Source organism: Amblyraja radiata, chromosome 14, assembly GCF_010909765.2.
Source record: "Amblyraja radiata isolate CabotCenter1 chromosome 14, sAmbRad1.1.pri, whole genome shotgun sequence".
Taxonomy (NCBI): Eukaryota; Metazoa; Chordata; class Chondrichthyes; order Rajiformes; family Rajidae; genus Amblyraja; species Amblyraja radiata.
In genome coordinates this window covers 33,832,723-33,854,134 of record NC_045969.1, presented here as the reverse complement: position 1 = coordinate 33,854,134, position 21,412 = coordinate 33,832,723, and the positions used below count along the sequence as shown (strand labels likewise).

The 21,412-nt window shown below is 39.8% G+C and overlaps 1 protein-coding gene across 3 annotated transcripts in view; it reads right to left on the bottom strand.

Moving 5' to 3' along the window:
* med14 (mediator complex subunit 14) overlaps positions 1–21,412 on the bottom strand; it is a 66,916-nt gene that overhangs the window by 44,133 nt on the left and 1,371 nt on the right. For all 3 annotated transcript variants that reach the window (XM_033033100.1, XM_033033099.1, XM_033033101.1), the window contains exons 2-10: positions 20,751–20,777; positions 14,042–14,147; positions 10,318–10,491; positions 7,848–7,977; positions 6,904–7,032; positions 5,985–6,092; positions 4,621–4,753; positions 2,513–2,663; positions 688–799 (exon numbers count right to left, since the gene is read on the bottom strand). In XM_033033100.1, coding sequence (XP_032888991.1) covers positions 688–799; positions 2,513–2,663; positions 4,621–4,753; positions 5,985–6,092; positions 6,904–7,032; positions 7,848–7,977; positions 10,318–10,491; positions 14,042–14,147; positions 20,751–20,777 — 1,070 coding nt within the window. The remainder of the gene's footprint in view (positions 1–687; positions 800–2,512; positions 2,664–4,620; positions 4,754–5,984; positions 6,093–6,903; positions 7,033–7,847; positions 7,978–10,317; positions 10,492–14,041; positions 14,148–20,750; positions 20,778–21,412) is intronic.

Sequence of the window (21,412 nt, the reverse complement as noted above, 5' to 3'; positions counted from 1 at the left end):
ATGGGCTGAATGGCCTAATTCTGCTACTATCACATGACCTTATGAGTGCAGAGAGGGAAAATAGCTAAAGTAGAGAGGGAGAGAGCAAGACAGGGACCAGTAGGTGGACTGAGGAGAGGTGAAAGACTATGGGCAGATGGAGCCAGATAGGGAGGGGGTAAAGAATGGAGGTGGACTTGGGAGGTTGGTAACTAGGTGACAACAAAAAAGAAAAAATCCAAATGGAACCAGGTGGGGACCAGCGGAGGAGAGAATAAAAGTGGATTTGGTTGCTGGAAGGTGATGGGCAGAAACACAAAGATTACTGTGGAATCTGAAAAGAAAATATGTTATAATGGGAACCATTAAGTGGGAGATGAAGAGTAGATGAAATAATTAAGCCTAATAACTAAGCCAACTACCACCAAATTAAATTTCAACTACAGAATATTATTCCTGTAATTATGCTAGATATTCTCATCCATCTATCTGTTCTTAAATCCAGCTATTGAAATCACATTCTATACATTTTTCAAATGCTCAAATTCTATGCTTCTTAAAGGCAGTAAATTCAGAAAATAGAGAAATCTGCAAAAAACAATCATGGAAGCAGCAGAATTTGGTTTTGCATCAATAAAACTGTCGTTATTAAAATAATATACATAGACTAATCTTATTTCCCCCCAAAATCCCAATATTGCAACATACAGTTATCATTGTGGTTATAGCTCTGTAGAATGGCTTTCAGCTCCTGTAACTTCTGATGTGAACGCGCGTGGACACTGTCAATCAAAAGCTTCTCCACAGAAAGGTGGTCAACCTGTGGAGCAGAACAGTCTTTGAATTAATAACTCATTAATCCAAGAACATTTTAAATCAATGTCGCCACAAATAATTTGGAAACAATGCTACACCACTCAAGTAACTGTAAATTGATTTTATTTTCTTCCATCTGTGCTATTGTTTTTAAAAATTACACAAGATCTTTACGGATAAAGGGGCTTTCACCAAGTTCCATCCCATGATATTTATGTTGGCCAAGTATTAAGGTAGAGGTTTAATGGTAGCAAATAATTCTCGTATTCATTTGTCGAATGTTGACATAAAGTTGTACAGCATGGAAACAGGCCTTGTCCATGCCAGCCAAGATGACATACTGGGCCAGTCCCAAGTGCCTGCATTTGGTCAATATTTCTCTGAACCCTTCCTATCCACCTACAGTGTCTGTCTAAATGTCTTATTAAATGCGTAATTTTATCACCAACTCTTGGATTATAGACAGCAAGAATATTCAAATTCTCTTCCCACAATTCCTTAAACGTATACAACAAAATAGATGACAAAGTAAAACTCTTGCTTTTCAAACACAGAACATTAATAAAGTAAGAGTGCTTCATGCAGCCCAGCACGTGAACCCTGTAACTGCACCAACTATTCGTGGCACTGAAGGATCCAAGGGTTTGGAATCTGGAGGCCTTCACTCTGCAAACCCTCTACAAGACTGAGTGGGCCACATGCTGGTATTTGGATTTATATACGGCCGGAAAAATCCTTTAAATATTAATTGAAAAGCAGTAAAATTACTTGACAAACATTTCAGTAATAGAAAATGAACTGAAGATATAAATAAACAGTTAAGAATCTTAACCTGAAAAAGTGCTGGAGTAACTCAGCAGATTTGACGGCATCTCCACAGAACACGGATAGTGATGTTTCAGGTTGGGACCCTTCGACAGACTAATCAGTTTAAAGAAGGGTCACAGCCTGAAACATCACATATCCATATTCTCCAGAGATGCTGACCCACTGAGTTACTCCAACACTGAATCATTTTTTGGTAAACCAGTATCTGCAGTTCCTTGCTTCTACAAACTTAATCCAAACTTTCATAGAGTGGTACAGCGTAGAAACAGGCCCTTTGGCCCAACTTGCCCACACTGGGCAACATGTCCCAACATGTTGCTTATTGAAGGTCAGTAACCCCATTCCATTGAACAGGATTGCTATCTGAATGCCAGCAATGGCAAAAAGCTGAAGGGCCCAATAGTGCACCCAACCTCTCAACTCACTATGATCCATAACATTAGCAAATGGACTAAATGGTCCAGAAATGTGTTTGCATCTGACCTTCAGTGTACCCGACACTGTAGAGCACAGACATGAAAACAGACGGAGTCAGAGGGCAGACAAATGGCACTTCCTGACTGAATTAACACCCACATTGGAACTCATCCCAGCCCAATATCACAACATACTGGATTTAAATGCACAAATCCACTAATGGAGGATCAATTGCTTCCCCCCCCCCCCCCTCCCCCTCCCCGCACAGAAACACTTGCCACAACACCAAATAAGGTTTGTTTTGCTTTACAGTGCAAAAAGACCCAATTACATACATAATATATTACTCTAAAGGAAATTAACCAGGACAACTATACAAAAAAGGCCAATGATGAACAAGTGAAATTGTACTGTTTTCTTCCCAACTGTAATTAATAAAGGAAAAAATGCAGAAAGACATGTATCATATTACCTTCATAGCACGTTCTATTAATTTAGAATCGCCAGCTGGTAAAGGTGGATCATGAGATATTTGTAAAGGCTTAGAGCAGTCATTCTCATCGATCTTTATCATGACCTTGTGAACTGAAGCACTGCCTGTCCTTCTTCCCAAGACTTGCTGGCTGTAAATCAAATAAAAACGCAGTGAATTATTTTTTCATGTTATTTTATCAAATCATCGTACATAATAAGTTATTGGTATTGCATTCAGGTTCAGAAATTAATTAATATGCAGACTTCGGAGCAAAACTTTATGATGAAAATCCCACTAATCGTAGACATTTGTAAACAGTGGAAAGATACATTGATAGAATATGCATTTGAAGCCACGTGGACACAACATTTAGTGCACCTATGAAGCTAGAACACAATGTGTCCATGAGGTGTATTATCCTTCTACCTTTTGGGCCATGATTCTGTAGAATTTGGGATTATTTTTACAATAATTACAAATTAAACTGAGATCCCCCAACTACTGCTCTCTGCCAGTGGGTTTCTCCGACCTATTTATATGACCACACCAGAGTATTATTTTGTTTCTTATTTCATGTTCCAGATGTACAAAAGCACAAAGAAATAGTGGACATATTCAGTAGAGGATATGAACAAGCCAAGTCAAGAGAGTTTATTGTCATGTGTCCCAGATAGGACAATGAAATTCTTGCTTGCTGCAGCATAACAGAATATTGTAAGCATAAATACAGAACAGTTCAGATCAATTCAATATACACATAAATAAACAGATAAAGTGCAAAGGCTGTTACAGTTCAGAGTCTGTTTGTTGGCGAGTTTAATAACCTGATGGCTGTGGGGAAGCAGCTGTTACTGAACCTGGATGTACCAGTTTTCAGGTCCTGTACCTTTTACCCGATGGTAGCGGAGAGATGAGTGCATGGCCGGGATGGTGTGGGTCCTTGATGATGTTGGCAGCCTTTTTGAGGCAGCGACTGCGATAGATCCCTTCGATGGTGGGGAGGTCAGAGCTGATGATGGATTGGGCAGTGGTCACAACTTTCTGCATTCTTTTCCACTACTAGACGCTCAAGTTGCCGAACCAAGCCACGATGCAACCAGTCAGCATGCTCTCTACTGTGCACCTGTATAAGTTCGAGAGTCTTCTTTGATATACCGACTCTCCGTAATCTTCTCAGGAAGTAGAGGCGCTAATGTGCTTTCTTTATAATTGCATCAGTGTGCTGGGACCAGGAAAGATCTTCGAATATGTGCACGCCCAGGTATTTGAAGTTCTTGACCCTTTCCACCATCGTCCCGTGATATAAACGGGATTGTGGGTCCCTATCCTACCCCTTCCAAAGTCCACAATCAGTTCCTTGGTTTTGCTGGTGTTGAGTTCGAGTTAAGGGGTTATCCCACTGTACGAGTGAATTCAAGCGCCCTCCCGAGTTTAAAAAAAAATCAAACTCGTGGTAAGCACGTAGAATGTACGTAGCGGGTACGTCGGAGCTCGGGACGTCTCTTAGCGGCTCATAACGCTAACGGCAGGTACTCGGGAAACGCGGTAACCTCCTGAAGACTCGTGAAGATTTTTCAACATGTTGAAAAATGTCCACGAGAGCTCCGAGTACCAACGAGCGGCTATCACCGCAATTCTCCGAGTTCGAATCAGGGGAAACTCGGGAGAACTCTTGAATTAGCTCGTACAGTGGGACAGCCCCATTAACCGTAAAATTTTAACTCTTCCAAGTTCCCCCCCCCCCCCCCGTCTCGACCCGAAACGTCGCCTATTCCTTTGCTCCATAGATGCTGCCTCACCCGCTGAGTTTCTCCAGCTTTTTTGTCTACATGATTCTTAAGATCATTTATGAACTACTTAATTAATCCTTCAAGATCCAGTGAACTATTTAAATCCACTATAAAACACATAGTGCTGGAGTAACTCAGCGGGTCAGGCAGCATCTCTGGAGGAATGGAAAAGCAAGTTGGAAAACAAGTCAACTCAAGTGAGAAGTTCATTTATTCATAATACTTAATTCACAATGCTTCTCTGTGTATACCCAAACAATACATTTCATCATCTCCTGAAAAACCCAATTTGCAACGTAATTAGGATTTACTCACTTCCAAACGACCAAAGTCAGGCACTTTCCAGGCTGATACCGTTCCACCTGAACTAGATCACCCCAACGTTCGCGAATTAGCATCTGCGCCTGCGAGTGTAAAACTTCCAATTGCAATGACAAACAAAATGAGTCTGAGATAAAAGATTAAGGAAATTAAGTAAAATAGACAACAATTCTTGATGCAGTTTCAAAATGTTATCTATTTTGCAAAATGAAGATTAAAAAATAAACTTTTCCTGTGCAGATACAAGTGAAGAGAGAAAATTAATAGTGTGAGGTGAAGACAAGAAATAAACCAAGTTTTAAGTTTAGAGAAGATAGTAGGGATACAGGGGGCTAAATGGAATAGCAGTAGTGGTTGAATAATAAAAGTAGTCAAGGTGGCAGCTCAAAGAAAACATTCAAGGCCAAATAAATAACAAGCTATATGAGAGTTGTAAGTGAAAGATGAATGATATCCAAAATTCCCCAAAAGAATAGAAATGAAAAATTGTAAGCTGGAAATGCAAAGTGGAAGGCTGGAATGTATGATTATGTTACATTCAATGCTGAGTCTGAATACAAAGAGAAAAAAATGAAAAATTAAAGTTTTGAGTTCGAAGACACTTCGCCAGCAACATCAACTCCTGATCCTTTCACCATTCCCATCATTTTGTTTTTATTGTACAATTCCTGCAGTTTTCTGATTTTCAATCGTCTTGATTATGACTCGTTGAAGATGATGTGATGAACCTCAAAGTTCACTGGAGCATCTTAGGAGGCCAGGAACAGCCAGAACAAGGAGAGTGGAAATAACAGTCAATTGAAAGCTTAGGGTCATTCATTACGTGTGTTGTTTCCCCAATATAATGGACACCACAATACCAACAGCAAATGCAATACACTAGAATGGAGACTGCAGATGCGGGAAGCTTTCATCTTACAAGATGTGGCACTGAAAATATGCAATGTGCAACATTTGATGCATTAAAAAAAGTCTTTCATGATAAATGGAGCAATAGCAATGAATCAGGTCGACAAAACAAAAGATTTAATCTACCTATGAAAAATCCTTGCAGTGTGCTTGAGTAGTTATGAACCCATATTAAAAGAATACATTTATGCAAATATACAATTTTTTAAAAAAAACTGCATTAGTAAAAATTTACAAGTAAACAACTTACTTTTGGTATGTTATTTTGGTATTGTTACTTTAGCCACATCTATTCAATAGACGTTACAGCACTATGAAGAAAACCTCTAACTTTTCAATGATCAATGTTTGATCTACATTAGATCAGTAATAGCAACATTCAGTGAATATAGCATTAACATATTCTTCTTCAAAAAAGGTCACATTGTAGAAGTTAATATTTTGGATACGTAAACAGTTGTACATGTCCTGTAGCGGTTTGTCATCAGCAAAGAGTCGGGACTGTACCAGCCGATGAATAAAATTGATTTGCATGCTATGAACTAGAGCACGACCATCTGAAATAAGAACACAAAGACATTAAACAAATTATTTGAAGATATCTGCGACAAGAAGAAAATTGAACCAGTAATCTTTTTGGCGACAATAAAAGGTCATACTATTATAATAATGAGTACAGGGACTTCAAATAGATTAGGATGTGTAGCTTCCATCAATATAGTCTGAATGAAGTTATAATATCGCAAATATCTAGAGGTATCCCACAATATCAAAAGGATACTTAACAGGAATAAAAATTAGACAACCACTCACTTTTTGGCCAGACCATAAAATGAAAAATGATCCATGAGTATGCCATCAGTATGGATGTTTAACTAAAATGGTCACAATATGGCCACTTGCAATGGGTAAAGTATCTCCAGCAAAGAATAAGCAATCATGCTCAAGAAATAATTATAAAATAAATTGCAAATAATAAGTATGGTGCTTCTTTTCATTTGAATATAACATGGTGTCTCTTTTTATTTAAGTAATTTTGAATTTATTAATGGAGGCAGGGACCTAGAAAATAAAATGGAAACTTTGTTTGACCAAGATCAAAGCACAAAAAGCAAACGGTAAACTTTCCAACAGATGTATCTATTTTACATTATTCTCACTTCTGTGCAAGTCTTACATTTCATAAGCCTAGTTTCCAGATAAATTAAAATATGTTCTTCAATTGCTGTAATGGAGGAGGACCACACTTAAACAAAAACTCAAAGACTCCAGTTTAAGTACTGACTGAAGGGAATGGAAATATCATAAAACTGTTATTGATAATTAGCTCTGGTGAATATTTGTGTTTTGTGCTAAACAGCAAATTACCTCCCGTTTCCTTATCTTCTACAAGTATTTCTAGCTTGAGGAGGCGCCAGGGAATTTCAGGATCATCGCCCATCACCGTAAGTGTAGCTTCAAATTCACCTTCTACACGAAACTTAACACGTCCATTTGCTTTACAGAAAGGACCAGAATTTTAAAATTAGAATTTTTATTTACATCTTTATGCATTGTAACCTAAATGACATTATTGCTTGAAAATAGCTTCAATCTAAACGATGATGCGAAAAAGATCTTTAAAGTATTAAACCTTGATGTATTTCAATCTCGGGCTTATTTAGTATATACATACCCTTTGTCTTTTTAGATCACATTTCAACATGTTCACATAAAAAACCAAAACTATTTTGTTTATGCAATATCTTGTGTGAACATAGTTCAAATTATATTGTTGTTAAATAATTATTCAATATTTACCGTGCATTTCTAAAATTACTTACTAATCATTTCAGTGTTGCACTGTGAGGTTTATACACACAAATTCTGCATATTCTAAGCAAATTATTTCAACTCCATACTTAGCTTTCCAACCAAAGGATGTACATCTCAATGAGAAAACACAGTCTTAATGAAAATAAAATAGGTTGCATTGATGTCACAGGAATAAACAATTAAACTAAATTAAATAACTGAACACAAGAACAATCAATCTGCAAAAATATTTGAGGAACAAAAAACTACAGATGGCAAAATTATTTCTGGAAGTTAGATCAGGGGTGAATACAATTTATTTGCAGCCAGTACCTGCTGACACATCCAAAACATTCACATAATTAGAAATGTTTTAAAAGTGGATAGCCTTCAACTGCAGCAAAATTATTGCAAGATAAATTCCATAACTGTTTTAAGTATTTAAAGAGTGAAAGCTTTGTTCGCGGTAGAGCACAGAGTGACCTCAATTGATACACCAACTTGAATAAAATTCTTACCAACTGTAAGGTTTGCTAGTTGTGGAGGAAGATCTGTTGTCACTAGTCGATGTCTCAGAATCTGATTGAGTTGATGTAGTGTAGATTGCTTCTCACTTTTTGTTATTGGATTTGGAGGAATGATTTTATCCTATTGGCAATTTACAACCAAGTTTAATGAGAAGCCATGTTCTAACTGTTTCAATATAAGCTGAATATAATTTATAAGAAACTAATTGTACTCATAAACACAAATGTACATACAATTGTAACCATTAACTTTTACAGAAAGTTGGTAGGATGGCCTAAAAATGTTTCTCTGCATACAAGCAGGTGGAAAAAAATACAATCAACATATCTAATACATTAATTTTACTAAAAGGTAAGCCAGGAAGCGAGCGGGCAAGATCATCTCTGACCCCTCTCACCCTGGCCACAAACTCTTTGAATCACTCCCCTCTGGAAGGCGACTCCGGATTGTCAAAGCTGCCACAGCCAGACATAAAAACAGTTTTTATCCACGAGTAGTTGCTCTACTCAACAGCCAAAAATCTGTAGCCTCCCTTTGATCTGGTATTTTGTTGGTTCACATGCATGATCAATGGTGTTTTATCATGAATGTTTTATTATTATTAATGTTTAGTGTTTTCTGAGTCATTCGTAACTGTCACTGTATGTCATGTTGTTACTTGTGGGCGGAGCACCAAGGCAAATTCCTTGTATGTGAATACTTGGCCAATAAACTTACTTACTTACTTAAAAAGCAAAGTTCTTCAAAGGGACCTTTTTAAAAGTAAAACCAAGATACATTCCACAGTTCCTTCTACCTCCGCCTCTCCCCATGCACTACCCCTGAAGACTAATTGTTTTCTCTGAATAATTTTATGACTCTCGGTACAGTGGCGCAGCTGGTAGAGCAGCTGCCTCACAGCACCAGAGACCCGGGATCAATCACGACCTCGGATTCTCCCTGTGACTGCATGTTTTTCCTCCGGGTGCTCCGGTTACCTTCCACATCCCAAAGACATGCGGGTTTATAGGTTAATTGGCCTTTGCCTTTAGTGCGTAGGGAGTGGATGCAGATAGGGAAGTGGGATAACAGACTAGTGTTAACAGGTGGTCGATGGTCAGTGTGGACTCAGTGGGTCAAAGGGCCTGTTTCCTTGCTGTATCTCAAAACTAAACGAAATATCACAAATTTAGGTGAAGGTATTTAAAATCTAGACAACGTTTTCTTCGCAATTAAGTGTTTAACTGCACCCTCCATTTTTCTGAAACAAACTCATTCATTATTTCAAACTAATACAGTTGAAAATACTTCAGTGTTATAAATTGGTATAACTTTAAGAAAACCCCAACTATATTTTCTCAGCCCCATTTGGGGTTAGCAATGGTGTTAGACAAGGGGGAATTTTGTCCCCAGTCCTTTTTAATCTATATATTGATGATCTGTCTAAACAATTGAAAGCCTGTAACACTGGGTGCGTGATTGGTAATATTTTAGTGAACCATATTATGTATGCAGATGATCTTGTGGTCTTTAGTCCATCTAGCGCTGGTCTCCAGCAGCTCCTTACTATATGTTCCGTGTATGTTGTGGAACATGACATTAAATATAATGCTAGTAAGAGTGCTGTTATGGTCTGTAGAACCAAAGAGGATAAATGCCTAAAATATCCTGTTTTTAAATTGTCTGACAACAATCTTAGTGTCTGTAATAAGATAAAATATCTAGGGCATATTATTACAGAACAAATGACAGATGATGAGGATATTTATAGGCAACGACGCATGCTGTATGTACAGGCAAATATCCTCTTGCGTAAATTTGGTGCGTGTGCAGATGTGGTGAAGATGTCGCTATTTAGAGCATACTGCACACCACTCTACACTGCGCACCTGTGGTCAAACTATTTAAAGACAAATATGCAGAGACTAAAGGTGGCATATAACGATGCCATGAGAACACTGCTAAGGCAACCTAGATGGTGTAGTGCCAGTAATATGTTTGTGGCTGCAGGAGTCAGTACTTTAGAAGCTATCCTAAGACACCACATGTATAAATTCATTTGCAGGATAAATGACTAAAAATGTGCTTATTGTGGCCTTGACAAACATAAGGGTTAGCACTACACGCTACGAATCCCAGTTGTGGAGACACTGGTATCGTTGTCTCGTTGTAGGACATTGATCATCTTTTAATCTGGATTTTTAACTTAAGTATTGTGGGTTTTTGTTAAATATAAATTATGATGTTTTTATGTGATATACCATGATTTTATATATATTTATGATATTTGATATGCAATGCATTTTTAATGTAATGTTGCCCCTTGTCTGGACCTTGAGTCCGTAATAAAGTTTATTATAATAATAATAATTATTATTATATTGGCTAATAACTTTGTTTCGTATATTCTATTGTATAAGTTACAATGCATGATAAATAAAGTATAATTCATGTTTTTACATGCTTGGTCGAGGGTCTTACCCGAATACAAGTAGGCAGACGAGGGTATGATCCTGTTGTGAGGACATCAATAGCGAATGGAATTGCAAAACTTGGTAGGCGAGCATGGACCAGTGCATCTCTTGCCAATGATGCCATTCGATCAGCAGTGTCAACAAAGATGAAAGCCTGTTGATCCAGGAAATTTGAAATCATCTAGATGGGAAAAGAGAAACGAAAATGAAGAGTGCTATTTACAATTAAATAGCATAACTAAATTTCAACAAAAACTGAATAAGGATCTGTTCTCAAGGATATTATTCCGAATTCAATAACAAACAAAATCACTCAAACCAAATAATTGAGTTTAAGCAATTTAGTCTACATGAGAAGCGTTAGCAAAATAAAAGTTATTTTCCAGTTAATGTTGAGAGAGAAAAAAGATGGAAGAGTCTCTAACAAACAGTGCACTCAAGAGACATTTGTATTGATCCTTGCAGTTAAGACATCTTTTAGTCCTTGGAATACAACACCAATGAGCAAATTCTACAAATCCATATTTGAAGCCAAGCATTATTTGCCAGAAGAATAGTCTTGAACAGGATGGTGTCCTCGTGAATTATTTTACCTTCACATCTCAATCCCTCATTCATGAAAACTAAACTGAACATTAAAAGCATCCAAACTTCACACTATTCAAGTTTTATACAAGTGCACAACATAAAAATGGCGAGGGGAATGTGTTTAGTTAGTGAAAATCCTTTAAGGTTTGACAATGGACCGATAGAAGGCATCAAATTAACATTTTTAGAAATTTGACATCGGAAAATAAATACGAGTCGTCATTCATTTTCAGTGAGAAAAAAAAATGAAGAGACAGTCATGAAACCTCTCTCGTACATCTCCCATGATTGGGTTATAGACTGCCACTGGATAACAGGAAATGGGGATCTTCAAAGAGGGGTGGTGGGGGACAGGAGCTAGGAAGGATCTTGCGAACTTAGTCGAAGAGGTTATCCAAATACAAGGAGAGTATGTGTGAAGAAAAGACAAAAAATATTTTGTATTTATTTAAAATACTGCTTAGAAATAGACTGCAATAAATTTGATCAATTTATATTGATTCTATCAGTTGGAATATACAATGAAAACATAACAATTTAATTATGATTAGATCCTACTTTACCATTGGATAAGAAATGATATAATTATGAAATAAGCTAATTCCAAACCACAGGTCTATAGATGGAATGATGATAATTATAAGATGAGCATATCTAGCTCTGTTTCATACCAAATCCTCAGAGGTTTGTGGTAACTGAGCCTAAGTTTTAGTGAGAGAAATAAATGGCTAAGTCACAATAAAATTGAAGGAGACCCAGAAATTGAGCAACAAGCCAAAGACAGGCCTGTTATTGATATGTGCAGGTATCCACATAGAAATAGAGATTAAAAAATAAAAGCTGATGGAATTTTGATTTCAGTTGCAAAACTGAAGTTGGTGAGAAAATGTGCTGCACTAGCCTCAGAATCTGATAACTGTTAATCTTTCCGTCAAACATCGTGATAGTGAAATGCCTAAAAACTCAGTGTGGTGAACCAGTGCTCAAAATAGTTCCAAAGTGATAGGCAAAGGCAATCTCAGTTTTAACATCATAACAATTCCTGCAACCAGATTGGTGTTCATGTCAAGCATGAAAAATCTCATCTCTCCCAGAAAAACCTTGTAACTTCACATGGATTAATATATCCTGTTGTATATATCATTTTGCCATGTAGCTAAAACCCATCACCAATGTGAGCAAAAAACATGCACAATAGTAAATAAATGAATTATCAATTAACCCTTTATTGATAATAATAATAATAGTTGAGGGACAAATGTTTCCAGAAATATAGGCAAATTCTCTCCTTTTGTTTAAAATGCAATCAAATCTTCAATGTTGGTTTAATAAATAAACAGAACCGTAATTCCTGATCCAATAGCAGTGTGTACACAGCAGTCAAGCTCACGGGGTCAAAAACCCAGGACTTGTGTCTGCAATCTAATTCAGATGCTGCCACCAGTTGAGCTAATTTTATTCACACCCTGCATCCCAATGAGTTTCAAAACAATACTATTGAAGTCCTTTGGGATCACTCGAAAGGAGACATTTTGCTGTTTTGAAAGAGTAATATTGCAAAGGAGGTGTTGCTGATGGCATACTAAATTTATGTCCAAACATAAATGTCTCTTAGCTATTAGCTCCTAGAAGAACAAGAGAAAATCCCCAGATGCAATTCAGAACAAACAAAAACAAATTGACAATCAGGCTCTGACATGAAACATTAACTTTGTTTATCTCTCTGTGGATGCTTCACCACTTGGTAAGTAGGTCCAGTATAATGATTTATTTAAGATTGGCAGGAGCAATCAATGTCGGTCCATGAATAAAATGAACAAATAAGGCATGCCAGTGTGTTGTGCCAGTTTCCATATTCAACCCAAAAGCTCCATGGTAATTCAAATGCCTGGGCAGGGTGACCTACCAATCAATATTTGTTAGGAACTTATAATTCGCCCTTCCGCTCATGGTTAGGGTATTTTCAGTAGGAAGTTTAGCAAAACTCCACATTAAAAAGTCACATTGTTGACGGTGGACGGCGCGACTCTCGTCAGCAGCGGCCTCTGCAGTCCGTCTGTGTTTTTATTAATTTTTGTCTTGTTTTTATGTAGTTTTTATTATTTTCTTTGTTGGGGTATGTGTGTGTGGGGGTGGGGGTGGGGGTGGGGTAACTTTGAAATCTTTCCCCTGCACGGGAGACCCGACATTTTCTTTGTCGGGTCTCCGTTGTCGTTGGGGCTGCAACGTGGAGCGGCCTCCAACAGGAACGACCTGGGGCTCCAGTTGTGGAGCTGCCGACTACTCACCGTCACAGGGCTGGCCGAGTCCGGAGCGGGTGGAGCGGTGGTGGAGCGCTGCTGCCACCCAACCCCCGGTGTTTCGGAGGCTGCAACTGCGGGTTTGGCGGACGGCGGCACCGGGAGCCCGCGGGTCCCTGCTGGGAGACCGCTTTTCGGGGCTTCCGCAACGGCGACTTCTCCCGCCCGAGTTGCGGGGTTGAAGAGCACCTGGAGCGGGGCCTTACACCATCGCCCCGCGCGGCTTGGAATGGCCGTGGGACTTTGCGAGCGCACTCCGGGGGCTCCAACAACTAGACCCCGTGCGTGACCTTGCATCACCCGGCGTGGCTTTAATGGCCGCGGGACAATCGTCATCGCCAGCCGGGGGCTTTGACTTTGACTCTGACTGACATCGGGGGGGGAGAGTGCAGTGGAGAGATAAGTTTTTTTGCCTTCCATCACAGCGATGTGATGGATGTTTGTGTAAACTGTGTTGTGTCTCGGGTCTTTTTTGTTTTGTAATGTATGGCTGCAGAAACGACATTTCGTTTGGACCTCAAGGGGTCCAAATGACAAATAAATTGAATTGAATTGAATTGAACTTAACACTATCTAGATGCAAATGCAGGTCCCTCGATCTTGGCTATTAATTTATGCCTAAACTCTCTTTTAGAATAGAGTGTACTCTATATACACGGCAAAGAAAACTCTACATGGACAATAGCTGCATTTGGACACCTTGAACTATTAGATGTGCCAGACACTGAGTGCATTAAGACATAACATGCCGGTCTAGGAAAAGAAAAATAATACAAACGGATCCCCTCTACATCTGTATAAATGTTTATTGAGTTGTGCCTTATGAGCCCTTAATAGACTTACCGCACATTTTTCCACCTTTCCAGCATTGCTTGCCCATTTTACCAATGCCAACAAGCGAACAAAAAGTTGACGAGTCCGGCTAGCAAACTGAACTATTTCAATTTTCCTGTGGAATTAAAAAAAAAAAAAAATATGATAAAGTATTAATGCAGACAACAAATTTGCTTTAATGCATCATGCAATCATATCCAAAGCAAATCAGTGGCAACACTGGTAATGATTCCTTTCTCAAAGTGGCAAGAATGAGAGAGGCCATTACTCAGTACCTCGGTACATACAAACAAACACGATTATCATCTCTATCAGGGCTGATTCCATGGCTAAGAAGTTGCTAAGTAACAATGCTACTGATTTTTGGAAAGAAGTTAGAGCTCTTAACAGCGCAAAACATCTCTGCCATGCACTGTAGATGGAATCTCCAGAACACCTAATATCGTGGAGTTATGGCGACAGCATTATAGTACTATATTCAACTGTGTCCAAGATGATTTGTATAGGGTGGACAATATTGAGAGTAGTGATTCAATGGTGATTATGTCACATGAGGTGTATCATGCCATGAACAAGCTGTCCAACAACAAAGCAAGTGGCATAGATCATATTTCTGCTGAACATCTTAAGTATGCGAGAATGAGGATAGCTCCTCTCCTTGCTATTTGTTTTACTGGCTTTAGTATTCATTGCTTGTTACCAGACTCAATGTTGTCTGTTCTGCTAGTGCCGGTGCAAATAAAATGGGGCAATAGGGTCTCAGCCCCATTTGGGGTTAGCAATGGTGTTAGACATTTTGTCCCCAGTCTTTTTTTAATCTTTATATTGATGATCTGTCCAAGCAATTGAAAGCCTGTAATACTGGGTGCATGATTGGTAATACTTTAACGAACCATATTATGTATGCAGATGATCTTGTGGTCTTTAGTCCATCTAGCGCTGGTCTCCAGCAGCTCCTTACTATATGTTCTGTGTATGGTGTGGAACATGATATCAAATTTAATGCTGGTAAGAGTGCTGTTATGATCTGTAGAACCAAAGGTGATAAATGCCTAAAATATCCTGTTTTTAAATTGTCTGACAACAATCTTAGTGTCTGTAATAAGATAAAATATCTAGGGCATATTATTACAGAACAAATGACAGATGATGAGGATATTTATAGGCAACGACGCATGCTGTATGTACAGGCAAATATCCTCTTGCGTAAATTTGGTGCGTGTGCAGATGTGGTGAAGATGTCGCTATTTAGAGCATACTGCACACCACTCTACACTGCGCACCTGTGGTCGAACTATTTAAAGACAAATATGCAGAGACTAAAGGTGGCATATAACGATGCCATGAGAACACTGCTAAGGCAACCTAGATGGTGTAGTGCCAGTAATATGTTTGTGGCTGCAGGAGTCAGTACTTTAGAAGCTATCCTAAGACACCACATGTATAAATTCATTTGCAGGATAAATGACTCTAAAATGTGCTGATTGTGGCCTTGACAAACATAAGGGTTAGCACTACACGCTACGAATCCCAGTTGTGGCGTTGACAGATGATGAAGATATTTATAGGCAAAGGCATATGCTCTCTGTACAAGCAAATATTCTCATACATAAGTTTGGTGCATGTACAGATGTGGTGAAGATGTCTCTGTTTAGAGCATATTGTACACCACTCTATACTGTACACCTGTGGTCAAACTACAGAAAACAAGTATACAGAGACTTGAAGTAGTGTATAATGATGCCATGAGACTACTACTAAAGAAACCTAGATGGTGTAATGCAAGTAAAATGTTTGTGGCTGCAGGAGACAGTACTATACAAGCTATCCTAAGAAATCATATGTATACATTTATTTGCAGGATTAATGACTCTGAATACAAAATTATCTTGGTCTTACAGGGCTCTCACAACTTTTTTTCCCTGTTGCCAGCCGGGCAACCGTGACAGCTTTTTAGGTTGCCAAATGACAGTTTAGGTGGTCATTTAAGACGGTTTGCATGACGCGTGCGATAATGTGCTCGGACGAAGTGCGTAGTTACCAGTCGGAATTATGCTCAATTAAGCATTCACATATTATGTTCAAGAAGGAGCTGCAGATGCTGGAAAATCGAAGGTAGACAAAAGTGCTGGAGAAACTCAGCGGGTGCAGCAGCATCTATGGAGCGAAGGAAATAGGCAACGTTTCAGGCCGAAACCCATCAGTCTGAAGAAGGGTTTTGGCCCGAAACGTTGCCCATTTCCTTTGCTCCATAGATGCTGCCGCATCCGCTGAGTTTCTCCAGCACTTTTGTCTACATTCACATATTATTTCTGCTTCAAATAACTCACAAACTAAACATATTCACCAATCAAGACATGATATATACCACAATGACATGCAGCAAAATTATAATACAATATCTCAACTCTTTTTACACATTGCAATTTCTATTAGTTCTTTCCACTTCCAAACAAAAATGTGGTTGGGTTATTCAGCATATGATCAACCTGTGTCAATAAATCCTGGATCATGGTAACATATATGCTTAACCATGCACACTACAGATTGATGCAAGCATGTTTTCTGTGAAGGACCGAAAATTACCATGACATGGCCATAGCATTGGTCGTTATTGCTATTGGCACAGAAACACTCTGGCTTCCCACATAATTTATCCATAACAAAATATACAGGTTGCAAGGAAATTTCTAAAGGCATTTTATGATGATAGCTGTTAAAACGACTATACCCATCTGACAGGTTAAACATTATACTAACTGACAAGAGATGGTCAAAGGACATAACTGCAGCAAATGTTCTTTTGGTAATATGTTTAAAGGTGTCAAAACAAATAATAACATTGGGAATTAAAACACATTTGATTGCATTCCGTTATCAAACATAGTCAATGTTCGCTCTGAAGCCATTTCCAGCACAATAGGGTCAGGGGGTGTGTGAATCAATGCGTGGTGGATAGATGGTGGGGGGGGTGGTTGAGAAGGCAATCGGTGCGGAATGGATGGATTGAGACAGGTGAATTAGTACGTGTTGGTTGGAGTATGTAAAATTGTGAGGGGAGAGCACGGGGGATGTCAGTGGTGTTGAATGGGGGGATCAGTACGTGATGGATGGGGGGGGGGGGATCAGTACAGGATGAATGGGGGGGATCAGTACAGGATGAATGGGGGTAGACAAAAATGCAGGAGAAATTCAGCGGGTGAGGCAGCATCTATGGAGCGAAGGAAATTGGCAACGTTTCGGGTCGAGACCCTTCTTCAGACTGTTCCCCCCATTCTTCTTGAATGGGGGGGATCAGTACAGGATGGATGGGGGGAGAGTCAGCACAGGATGAATGGTGGGGATCAGTACAGGATGAATGGGGGGGGGGGGTCAGGACAGTGTGGATCGGAGGATCTTTGCAGGATGAATGGGGGATCACTACAGGATGAATGAGGGGATCAGTATAGGATGAATGGGGGATCAGTACGGGATGAATGAGGGGATCAGTACAGGATGCATGAGGGGATCAGTACAGGATGCATGGGGGATCATTACAGGATGCATGAGGGGATCAGTACAGGATGGATGGGAGATCAGTAAAAGATGAATGGGGAGATCACTACAGGATGGATGGGGGGCTCGGTGCAGGGTAAATGGAGGGTGGGTCAGTAGGGGATGAATGGGAGAATCAGTGCAGTATGAATGGGGGGAGAAGTGCAGGATGGATGGGAAGGGGTGTCAGTACAGGATGAATTGGGGGACCAGTGTAGGATGGATGGGGAGGTGGCAGGAGAATCAATGCGAGGTGGGTAGGGTGATGAATAGACTGGAGGGGGGGTAGATGGGGAGGGGAGCACAGGGGATGTCAGTGCGAACTGAATAGAGGAGGGAATGGGGATCAGTGCGGGATAGAGAGGAGGGGTCCCAGGATATGAGGGGTGGAGGGGGGCATACAATAGAGAGAGAGAGAGAGAGAGGGGGGGGAATGGGGCAGAGGAGGTGGGGAGGGAGGAAGGTCAAAGCTCCTCGGACAACATCGCCCGCTGCCTTGGCCATCCCTGTCCAACGCCAAAGTGCCGCTGCCAAAGGGGGTGGCGGTTGGGATCTCCTCGACACCATCTCCCCTCCTCCGCCAGCCAACAGGAAGGTGCGGGGCCGAGCGGTGCAGCTCAAAGATCCTATAGCTATGGGATCTTTTGTGCAGCTGCTTCAGACGGCGGAAGGAAACCTCCCTCTTCCTCCCTCCCTCCCCCCGGCCTCGGCGTGCGAGAGGGGTTGTTTTGGAAGCGCCGTTTACGGATTTGCAGGCAGCAGCCGCTATCAGGGCGATAGCGGCTGCTGCTTGCAAATCCGCCAACGGCGCTTTCAAAACAACCCCTCTCGCACGCCGAGGCCGGGAGGAGGGAGGGAGGGAGAGGCAGGCCTCCTTCCGCCAGGGCGGGATGCGGGAGGAGGATGCGGTGGAGCCGCTATCATAGCCGCTGCTGCTGCCGCTGTTTGGGGCCCGTCATTCGCTCCGACCCTTCGTCACCTCGCACCTAGTATCTTTGCCCTGCAATACAGCCGCAGCCGACACGAAACGTCACGTTCCTATTCTCCAGAGATGCTGCCTGACCTGCTGGGTTACTCCAGTTTTTTGTGTCTATCGGTATAAACCAGTATCTGCAGTGCCATGCCGGGCAAAATGACTCGGCGGCACTTTGGGTGGTCAATGGCACCCGGGCAACCGCTAATTTCAAGCCCTGTCTTATCAAACATAAGGTTTAGCACTACACGCAACCAATCCTAGTTGTGGAGACATTGGTATAGTTGTCTCGTTGTAGGACACTGATCTTTCTTTTTATTCTGGATTTTAAACCATGTATTGTGTTTTTGTATATAATTTATGATGCTCTTATAAGTAATTTACTAAGCTTTTATATGTATTTTATGGTGTTTTTATATGCAATGCATTTTATGTAATGTCTTTTATCTGGACCTTGAGTTTGAAATAAAGTTTAATAATAATAATCTGCATCCCATGACTTCATACTCCAAAACTTTCGAACAGCATACCCATCCCATACCAATTACCCTAATAAATATCCTTTGATCCTAAAACCATGAAGTTGATTTCAATTTATTTGATGAGCCGTGACCTAGGACCAGAAAGTGAACATGACCTGTTGCACTAAAAACTCAACGGGCTCACAATTGTTCAACCAGCATAAATTGATATCTCCCTTTAGTGGTTATCAACAATATTTTAATATGTACTCAAAGTCCATAAATAGCTAATATTAATGTATGACTATATACTAGGATACACATAATAGTTGCTAGAATTCACCACATCACATAAATAAATATAAAATATGAATCTATATGGAATATAACTCAGTAAAAAGCATTTGTCTTTTGAAGAAAAAAGTTGCATGTATGCTGAGCAGTGGGAAATTTCTGGCACTTTTGGGTCTATCTTCGAAGTAATTGTGCGCTTTGCTTTCAACAGTTACTCAGGGTCCAGTTCAGTAAAGGCATCAATTCAACAGTATATTAAATACGCTATGCTCGGAAGGAAGTCCCATTAGATAGCAGAGGCCCAAATAAAAATAAACTCTTCCATATTCAGGACAAGATGTTAGAAGCCATACATGGGTAACAAAGCGATCCAGTATTTAAAGACAGCTATTCGTCGATTTTGTTCGCAAGTTGGAAAATACACAAAAATCAATTGATATGGTAACCATACCTCCACAGTATTGTAGTGAATAATGTCAAAAACACATATGATTGATAATAAAGAACAAGTAGGAGAGAGGGGAAATTAGTTCTGTCTTTCATAGGAACAAATAAATAAACATACGTCAGGCTTCTGAATTTAATATTATTATGGGAGCTTGTTTATATCTTGTGGTGTCCATAAATCAGGCGATCATAACCCAATGATGGTCTACACAAAACAATTATGCATTTAACATCCAAACTTAACTGAACAGACTGAGTAATGGAGATTAATGGACAGATTAAGTAATGGAGACTTCAGAAGGAATGGAAATTTCATACGCTGCACTGTTTCTTACCCAACCTACATGCATGTTACAACAGTGAATGGTGTGAATTGGAACACGAACCTTATCTTTCCAATCCTTAACCTAGGAACACCAAAGTCAATTATAGCTGTTCTCCACTCTGCCCTACTGAGATCATCTTATTCACAGAGGCTAACCAAAGATTATTTGACTAAATGACTTAGGACACTAAATGTCTTAGAAAACAAGGGTTACTTGTAGAGAATTTAATGTTCATACCGCTAGAGTGTAAGCTGCCCAGGCGAAATATGAAGTGCTGTTCCTCCAATTTGTGCTGGGCCTCACTGACAATGGAGGAGGCCCAGGGCAGAAAGGTCAGTGTGGGAAGGGGGAGTTAAAGTATTTAGCAACCGGGAGATCAGGTAGGTTTAGGCGGACTGAGCAGAGGTGTTCAGCGAAACGATCACCAAGCCTGCGCTTGGTCTCGCTGATATATAGGAGTCCACACCTGGAAAAGCGGATACACTAGATGAGGTTGGAGGAGGTGCAAGTGAACCTCTGCCTCACCTGAAAAGATTGTTGGGATCCTTGGATGGTGTCGATGGGAGAGATATAGGGACAGGTGTAGCATCTCCTGCGGTTGCAGTGGAAAGTTAAACTCATCTAAAAAGAACAAATCTATACAAAAGCACACAAAAAAGAGCAACCAGAAAACAGTAATTTACCGTTCCATGTCGGTCTTGCGAGGTAACCTGAAAAAAATAAATCCATTACTACTGAAGTAAAAAGTTCTGCAAATACTTTGCAAAATAGATGAAAATAATATTTTACAATCTATCTGTCCATGGATATTTCCACATACATTTATGTGGCATTTTTTACACACAAAAGCACCTTAAAGAACATTACAATAGTTACAATAGTAAAGCCCCCATAAGCTAAAACAAGTAAGTATTACAAAGTTGAAATTTAGATTCTGTGAACATTTTTGTCCTGGCTTGAGTGTTGCAAACGAAAGGCCGGCCATTCAAGATAGAGATTACATCTTTTTATTTCTCAACCCAAGATTGTGAAGATTATTCAGCTGCTGAATATATTCAAGACAAAAAAATGATTTAAATCAATCCACCGATTCCCTTATTTTTAAAATTAAGATAATTGAGCATTACAGCATTAGTGCAGGAAAGTGGGTAGGAATTAAATGATCAGCCATGATCTTATGGACTGGCAAATGGACTCAAACTAGTTTATTCCTATGTACTTATGGTTATGAATAATGGTTGCTATAATGTTGTGAAACCAGGTACTTCACAGAAAACTAATCAATAGGAGGGGACATGTGCACGAGTAGAAAATATTGAGAATTCACAAATCAGGACAACATATT